At 36.6% G+C, this 9,621-nt stretch overlaps 1 protein-coding gene across 1 annotated transcript in view; it reads right to left on the bottom strand.

Moving 5' to 3' along the window:
• The window catches only part of LOC110313438 (fibronectin type III domain containing protein 3C1), a 64,281-nt gene that overhangs the window by 21,395 nt on the left and 33,265 nt on the right, over window positions 1-9,621 (bottom strand). The window contains exons 5-9 of the mRNA XM_021187648.2: window positions 5,648-5,724; window positions 3,787-4,057; window positions 1,929-2,633; window positions 1,016-1,071; window positions 581-720 (exon numbers count right to left, since the gene is read on the bottom strand). Coding sequence (XP_021043307.1) covers window positions 581-720; window positions 1,016-1,071; window positions 1,929-2,633; window positions 3,787-4,057; window positions 5,648-5,724 — 1,249 coding nt within the window. The remainder of the gene's footprint in view (window positions 1-580; window positions 721-1,015; window positions 1,072-1,928; window positions 2,634-3,786; window positions 4,058-5,647; window positions 5,725-9,621) is intronic.

Raw genomic sequence — 9,621 nt, forward strand, 5'->3', positions numbered from 1 at the left:
CTCATAAAATACATGACATATCAGAAAAATATTTCCATGCAAGCCAATTTTGCATATCCCCATCTCTGCTACACAGCACAGAGGATTGTTGGCTGGGATTATTAAATTGCTCAACTTTAAGTACTAATTATCAAAGAAATAAAACTTTACATAAATTTACATGTTCATATCAAGTCTCTGAATAAGAAGAAAAATTATCAAAAATAGAATTGTATCAATCCATTCATCCATCCTTCTATCTATCTAGGTTTTTCAAGACAGTGTTTCTCTTTATTGTAGCCCTGGCTGTCCTGGCCCTCACTCTGTAGCCCAGACTGGCCTTGAACTCAGAGATCAGCCTGCCTTTATCTCCTGAGTATTAGCATTAATACCACCACTGGTTGGCTGATGAACAGCTATTTGAATAACATACTATGATTTTGTGGATTGGCTTGGTAAGCTACTACTAGAAACCTACTNCTGTCAAAAAGAATTTAGGAGAAAATGAGGAATTTATCCTAGATACAAGTTGGGGCACAGGGACCATATGTTTATATTGTATGTTTGAATTGAATAATGCAAAATCATTAAAAAAACTTACATATAAATGTTTTTATAGGTTCCATTTTTACCATTGTTGGACAATGCCAATTCATATGTCATAGAAGAATTAATATCATATTTTTCATTACTCTTCAGAGTCCATGAAACTGTAGCAGATCGGGTTTGAATATTAGAAACCTGAAATGAAGAAAATGCAAGCAGTACACTTTAAAATCATAATCTCTACNTTTAAATGCAAACTTTTCTTTAGCTGTTTGATACTAGGTCCAATTTTCATATTAGGTGCTTAAATATTATGATTAATTAATTAGTCACTACTCCTATCTATAACAATGGTACATTGGATCTTATTGCACTGCTGCAGAAGAGTATGAAAATAGCAACACAGTAAATGCTTTAAAAATAGGAATGATTTTGGAGGGTTTAGATGGAAAAGATGGAAGAGCATGAAATCTTCACTTTTGTTACATACCACAGGTTTTTCAATGGCATAACAACATGGCTGTGTTCTGTCCTCTGTATTGTGTTCTACAAGTAAGAAAAAAAAAAACAACTCAAACAAAATACTATATTGTCCAAAACAAGAGAAAAGAGATAGGTCACACTACAAGTATATCATCACTATGAAATTGAGTAAGACCTAATTTAGATTTTGAATCAGAACCCAATCAACATAAGTATTAAATGTCATGATCTCACTTGTATGTTGAATTTAGTAAAGTTGAAAGAAACATAACAATCTTGGAATAGGAGCAGGGTGGAATTGCTGATCAAAGGAAAGAAAATTCATATAGAAGGAATAGGTTTCGGGAGTTATTGAACAGCAGGATGACTTAGTTATTATAAGGTATATTTCAATATAGTGGACATATGTTTTCATATGTTTGAACAAAAAAAGATAAGAAAAGGAAAAAAAAACAATCCTAGTCGGTAAGTGAGATGATGGATGTTTGTCAGCTTCATTTTCTAATTCCACATTATATTTATATATTCCATATATAAATGTGTCAACATGTCTCATTGCATTTTATAAGTTTATACATATTATTTGTTAATTAATAATAAATTAAAAATAAATTAGAAAAAATGGATGTAAAGGGGAAACAAAAACAGAGAATGGCACTCTAATATTTTGAATTGGCTGGCAAGGTGACTTGGACAGTAAAGGTACTTTCTACCAATCACTATAACCTGAGTTTGAACCAGGGACCTGCATCTTTGAAAGGAAAAAACAAACTCCCATGAGTTTCCTTCTGATCTCCCTCATTCACATACACATATAAATAAATAATCATGTATAATAGAAGTGTATTTAAAACGCACCGAGAGTCCAAATTATTTGACTTGTACCCTCATTGGCAACAGAATGGGGTTCCTGGGTTTACCTTTCAGTGATGCATTTGACGACTGACTCTTCTTTTGGTTTTCACCTAATATCTGCTTATTGTCTCCAGCTCCCATGTTAGCCTCTGTCTCTCCACGATTGTTTTCAGAAGTTCTGGCAGCATTGGAAGGTCTGAGGTCATCATTTATTGAGGAAGGGCTATGAGCATTTTCAGAGACAAAAGGGTTGCTAGCACTTTGGGAAATACAGCTTGGAATACTCTTAGTATCTGATGGTTCGTGAGTTTCATCATAGGTGACTTGACTGTAAGTACTTATGGAAGAGTCTGTAATATTGTTACTGTTGTCAGAGCAAAAAGTAGCATTTGAGGTAGAAATGCTTGGGGTATGATCAGAAGAACTAGTGATTGTGTCAGTAGTGCTAGTGTCTGGATTATTGTCAGCCATGTTTCTTGGAGCACTGTCAACAGTGCAAGTGTTTAAGACAGCATTCAGAGAGTAAGTGTCTGAAGTACTGTCATCAGTGTTAGTATCTGGAGCAGTATTCACAGTGTAAGGACAGAGAGTACCAGGAGGAGCAGATGTGTCGATGGCTTTGTTCAGAAGCAAAGGTGTGTCACTAAACGTAGAGCTAGTCTTGTGTTCACCAAATTGGTGATCTCTTATTTTCTTCTTTGAATATTCTCCAATCTTTACAGTCCTTTCATCAAATTGGTTATGATTCACTCTTCCTTGAGGATAGGTTTCTAAGAGAGATAATAAATATGATAATGTTCAGTAGTAATCATATTCTCTCAAGTTCTTTTAGCAAACTATTCAAAGAACACTGATAAATCTTGGTTTACTTTAAAAGTTTTCTTACTTTGCTTCAATGCAAACATTTAATATTTATGTATATGTGTTTAGGATATACTGATAGGTACAGAAAAATGAGAAAATACAGTATTTTTATAGATAGTGACTTTAATTTAAAATCTTAAGGTCTTATGGATATGATGACATCCTCCATTGGCTTTTATATTTCCAATAGATAGCATTAATAGTCAAGATTAGTATTTTATGTAGGTCATAAACTTTATCCATTATAAGCGTTTTCCTACCAACTATTATCAGCCATAATATATATGTATGATATGTAATCATGGAAATATTTCTATCGTCTCCTTTTTTCCATTTCAATAACTGCCCAAGTCTGTTTATTTTTAACAAACTGAAAATACTTCTTATTTTTCCACTTTTGTAAAAATTTCTGTTTACACTGGCACATATTCATTGTAAGTAGCAATGTGTTTCACAAAACATTTTCATAGAAGTATATCATGCACTTGTCCATATTTACCCCCTTACCCTCCTATTTCTTTTCCCTCCCCCTCCTTCTATCCTCCCCCTCCTCCTCCTCTTCCTCCACTTTCGCTTGTGGATGGCCTTTTGAATCCTCATGCTTCCACATCTAGAATGCTGACATAAGCATCTGCCACCATATCTGGTTTTATGTGGTAACGAAAGTCAGGGCACTGTGTATTCTAGGCAAAGCACTCTACTAACTGATCATCTTCTCAGTTCCAAGATACTCTCTTGTCTACTTCCATGTCTTATCTCTATTTTTTTTAAATCTCAAATCAATGACAATGCTTTGCATTTACAAAAAGTATATGCTGGGGTTGGAGAGATAGCTCAGTGGTTAAGAACTCTGGATACTCTTCCGGAGGATCTGGGTTCAATTTCCAGTATCCACATGACAAGTAACAACTGTAGGTAAATTCATTTGCACAGGATCTGATGCTCTCTTTCTTTCTGTTCTCCAAAGGCATTCTACACACATGGTGTACAGACATACATTCAGGCCATCACTTTACACAAATGAAAATCAAATCTCAATAGAAGAAAAGTATAGACTACCAAGATGTTCCTGGAATAGAAATGTTGCTGCTGGTGGGAGCAGTGGCAGTGGGGGTAGAAGTGGCAGTGGCGGGATCTGCTGTGGTTCTTGTATGTAAGAAGGTACTGGAATTTCCCCTTGAACTGGAGAATACAGAAGTTGAGGGGCCTGTGGGTACGTGAGCAATGGTGCTGCTACAAAGGGCTGCTGCACAGGAGCAGTCATGGGCACATGGTAATCAAGTGTCTGAGGTACAATGACAATTTTTTGAATTCCATTTTCTTCCACCACCTAAAAAAGGAGACAGAATTAAATGTACCTATTAACATCCATAGAAATCATTATGTTTTAGATTTATATCACATGCTGTTAATTTAGAAATCTAAAGATTCATGGACCAATAGTCAAGAAGGTAAGATCATTTTCCCTTCCCACCCCGCGCCTCATCAGGTAGCTTGATTTTACCTCTATATCAAGTCTCTAGAACTCTATGTCAACCAGGCTGACTTCAGACACACAGATCTGCCTCCAGAGTGCTAGGATTAATGCCTGGCTGTAGCTAGCTTTTTAAAAAGAGGTAATTTCTGACACATTTCAAAACCTTAATGTGTAACATATAATTTAAAAGTGTCCTTTCTAATCCTTACTTTCTGAAGGCTTCCTAACTGAAAACTTCTATTAATTTCTTATGAACATTTCTCAAATTTCTTGTTTTCCTTATTTTTATATCACATTAGCTTTATTTCTACCAATCAGCACTTTCACTTTTACTTATTAATATACCTTTTAAAACTATTCTGTTTGGTTTATTATCAGCCCTTGCCCCCCCTGCCTTTTTGAGATAGGGTGTCACTATGTAGCTCTGGCTGTCTTTGAACTCACTGTAGACCAGGCTGGTCTGGAACTCACAGAGATCCGCCTGCCTCTGCCTCCCTAGTGCTGGGATTAAAGGCGTGCGCCACCACCACACAGCCTTTTTTTTTTCAACTTTTTTTGTCTAGTTTTCTAGTGCTCCATTATCTCCATATATCATACAGCCACTCATTTATAGGCATTGGAGTTGTTTTCAAACTTTCTTGTGATTATAAACAACAATGCAAAGACTATTATTTATATGATATATTAATATTATGTATATGCTATAATAATGTATCATTACAAAATTGTAAAAATGTCTGTCTGGTAAATTCTTTAAAGTGCAACTGCTGACTGCAGGCATATGTGCACTCATTTTCACTAGATATTTTCTCACAAGCAATTCAGTATTGAATTAAAGTACCTTATATTGACCTGCATCTGCAATACTATGCAATATACACAACCAAACAAGCCATGAAGGCTAGGAGGAAGGATAGCAAGAAATCTTCTCAAATACTGTAATCCAAGGCCATTGAACATTTTTTAAATCTCTGTAGGAGGGTTATCTGCCTGCTCGTTTTAAGAGCACCACAAATATTTGAGGATTCTTAAAATAAGTTTTCTTAGACCTTTAGGAATAAAATACTACTGGGTTGAAAATAGTATGTTATTTTAAGGATTAAAGATTATACATTATCAGAAGCCATTGCTGTATGTATTGTAATGGTACCTAAGATGAATTAACACACTCTACAAAGCAATGGAAGATAACTATTAAGTGATCTAAATTTGCTAAGCAATTAGGTATCGTGTCTTGGGTAGTCTAAGGAAGGTTTGGTTAAAATCAGTCACTTGAAATACTTTCATTTAAAGGTTTAGTTAAAAGCACAATTTAAAGAAATGATAAGAGTAAAGTGAGTAAATACATTTTCAGAAAATCTATTATCATATGGTGACATAGTAAATAAATATTAAAATAATAATAAAGAGCTAACCACAAAAAGAAAAACCACATTAGCATACCTGAGACACATAACCAGGAGGAAGGTATATTGGTGGCAAATTGCCAGTTGGTGCTATCAGAGGTACATCTGCAGGACCTAAGAAAATTATTAATGAATTTTAAGCAAAGCCTACTACAGAAAACCAGTTAACTAGCATTGAGCTTTAAAATAGCCATTTTGAAAGAATATCACTGCATATACACAAAGCCTATTGCCAAAGTATAGATGAAATCATTGAAACTTCATTTTAACCAATGGAATATAACCAAGGGCTCCAATAAGTCCTGGGTAAAATGTGAATTATAAAATCTACTGGCAAGTTCACTCTAAGTGAGATAGAGTTTCAGCTTTCTGGTGGTGTTCTCTCACTTAGCATGCTTATATTGCCTAATGTTTTACTTTGTGTCATAAAATCATTTCTTGCAGTTATATTACCTAATAAAAATGAAAAGAATTTTTATATTAGGTCTTCCTTCCATAATATTAAAGTGAACACATACATATATATGTAGAGGGATGGGTCAGGGATTGAGAGCACTGGCTGATCTTCCAGAGGACCTGGGTTCGATTCTTAGCTCCTACATAGTGGCTTATAACTATTTGTTAACTCCAGTTCCAGGGCATTTGATGCTCTCTTTTGGCCTCCACATGGCACCAAGTCATACATACAGGCAAAACAATCATACACATAAAATAAAAATAAACACATCTTCAGAAAACAGATAGAGCAAACAGATTTTAGGAAATGACCTACTATAAGAAGGAGTTATGCACCACAACACTTTTATATCCCATATTCTTGATATCACCACATACAATTGTATAGCAACTCAAAGTTACTACAGTACAGATAGATATATGTCATCATTCTTTGGATTATTTGAAATTATTAAAATTAGTACTTACTTCAAAGAATACAAGAGTTTCTAAGGTCCTGGAATGGTAATTTGTGTGAGATCATGGTAAACATTATATACCAGAAAAGAGTGTTAGGTCCACTGGAATTGGAATTACAGATGGTTGTGGGCTGCCTTGTGGGTGCTAGGAACTAAACTTGGGTTCTTTGCAAGAGCAAGAAGACCTCTTAACATCTTAGTATACTATCCAATGAACCTTCTTCCTAAGGGTCAATCTCAAGAAGGAAAAACTGAAATTTTCTACTTAACAAAGTAGTGAGATTCATACTAGCTCTGCCTTATTCATGCAGATGGCAGATTAGATTAAATAACTTTCCTTTACAACAGCTCTCATTCCTTTTCAAGGGGTGATTCTTTCTCTGAATATTATCTTGCTGTGCTTCTGTAGCATATTTATTTCCTTCCTTCCTTCCTTCCTTCCTTCCTTCCTTCCTTCCTTCNCTTCCTTCCTTCCTTCCTTCCTTCCTTCCTTCCTTCCTTCCTTCCTTCCTTCCTTCCATAGTAATTTCACATAAGTATAAACTGTATCTTGGTCACATATATCCTCCCATTCTCTCCCTCCAGCTCTCCTCACCCTTCTAATCTATTTCCCATTTTCTCTTTCATACTCTTACTTTAAAAATATAAGCCATTACTGTGTACATTTGTGTGTGTGTGTGTTTGTGTATGTGTGTGTGTTTGTGTTTACCCACTGAGGCATGAACAATCTGCCAATGGAAGCCCCCCCATAAAGAGAAGTGGCCTTCCCTCAATAGCCACCAACTGCCATTACTCTTCAGTATGGGGTGGGTTATGGAAGCTACATTTTCTCCATGCTGGAGTTGAAGTCTCTTGATACTATGGAAGTCTTATCCAATAACTACAGCTGCGGAGTTGGTGTGCATAACACCCATGTCATGTTCAGAGGCCAGCCTTTCACAGTGTTACTCCTCTCCATCCTCTGGCTCTTATGTTCGTTTGGAACCTACTTCCAAGATATTCCCTGAGAGATTTTTGGTAAGTGTGTGCTTGCCTGCATGTTTGAGTGCGTGCCTGCCTGTGTTCTTGCATATGTGTGTGTTGATGTAGATGCTTCATCTACTGCTGAACAATCACAATTGCTTGTTCTCAGCATTTTATAAAGTTCAGTGTCTCAGCATTAACAACTACCCTCTGCAGGAAGAAGCTTCTCTGGCCAGGGCTGAGAAGAACACAATTCTGCCACTCCCTGGAGCTAGAGAGTTTACTCTGCTTGCTTCCTCATCTTTTCTGGTAAACAGGTTTTACCCTGGTACCTTTGGCTCCCTACTTTTGTTTCTGATAGAACATTCTGGGGCCTGGAAGAGCAACCCTTCTTGCCTCTTTTGGCCTTTCTGTGGTCTTCTGATTATGGTGGTCAGCCAGGTAGGCTTGGGCTGTTTGCAGAGACAGCCAATGGCTTCTGAGCTATGCCTGTGAACTAATATAAGTCGTCAAGAATTTCCTTTTGGTCCGTTATTGAAAGGCTTACTTATTTGCAACTGCAAGTCTCTGACCAAAGCTATTTGTTCACAATTGAAGGCAGTGGGAAAGGAGGAAGAAAGTCTACAGTAAGTCTGTAAGGCTAAGGAGTCATTTTCAACATGTGATATGACTGGTAGCTTGTCCAGAATAGAATTCCCATGTACTGACAATTCTTTCTCATGCCCATCATCTTCTCTTTGTCCCAGTGTTTGCTGTTGCCTTTTAAAACTGGAGGGAGTAACCATGTTTTTAATTTTTTTTTTTAAAAAAACAAATCTTCTCTGGGACTAGGAATCCACTCCTTTCCCTCACAACTAGTTTGTGGTTAATCTTGTTCTGAGAGATTTCCTTTTAAGATTAATTTATCCTGACTAAATACATGGGTATGATCCAGGGTGAAACTATTTCACCTCTAAATGTTGGCAGGGTCTCTGTTCTCTGGGGGTGCCCTAGCTGAGACATTCCTCAGACTGGTCAGGGTGCTGAAGCTGAATCTCACCTATGACTATAGGAGAAGTCTACTGCCCTCCAGAAATACCTTCTGGGTGAACATTGTGACTCATGCAGACCCATACAATGGATCTTGTACCCCTATACTCTCTCTGAACCCTCTAACATGGTTTCAAAAATTGGTCTAATTTTGATTGTCAGTCTTAAAATAAAAACCAATTCTTATTTTCATTTGTAACAAAATTTGGGCCCTATCCTCACTTGCAGGTCAAGAATGCCTGCCACCTCACGCCATATTAAGTTATAACTATAACCTACAATTAGTTGTAATTTATGAAAAGTCTCTCAGATGCCTTATATCTAAGTCTCCAAGTCTCTATCACAAGGTCTTCAGTTGTGAGAGAGATGCCTTATGTGCCTTAATAGATTCTCCTCTACTATTCCATGACCTCTAAACTTAGTTGTAAGTTGTATCCTTGAGAAGTCTTCATTTGTGGGCACCCAAGGCTCATCTATGATTAGATAGGCCAGGGTGTAGTGTAGTACCTGCTATGTAATGTATTTCCTCTGGCCCTATCAGGCCACTGAAGTAGAAACTGATGGGGAAGGATTTGCCAAGATTATATGTTGTCTGTGAGAGGGGATTTTGAAAAGGGTCATTATCAAACTTAATAACTATAACCATTTGTAGGAGATAATACAGGGATGCTCTCAAGAACACTACTTACATACAGTCTGGGCTAGTTACAACAATGTAGAAGTACGCTAATCTGGCTGCACATCAGAAATCCTGGCTATACATTTTTCAAGTCAAATCTTTCCAGATATTGGATAAAAGCTTAAAGGAATCCCACAGTCTTGCTTCAGTTTATTAGACATGGCATTCAAGATCTTTAAAACCATGAGGAGACCTAGATAGCAAAAGTTGCATACTAGAAGTCTAAGGAGAGACAGAGATTGGCTGTCATAATTGTCTATTCCCTGCTCATCTCTAGAGCTCTATCTAGTGGCCAACCTGCTTATTCACAAGGAATCAGCTCATTTTGGGGCCAAAGGACTCCTTCCTGTCATTGTTATTGTTAGCTAGGATTTTTTTTAATGTTTTTTATTAGGTATTTTCTTTATTTAAATTTCAAATGCTATC

The sequence above is a fragment of the Mus pahari genome, chromosome X, assembly GCF_900095145.1.
Source record: "Mus pahari chromosome X, PAHARI_EIJ_v1.1, whole genome shotgun sequence".
Lineage (NCBI taxonomy): Eukaryota > Metazoa > Chordata > Mammalia > Rodentia > Muridae > Mus > Mus pahari.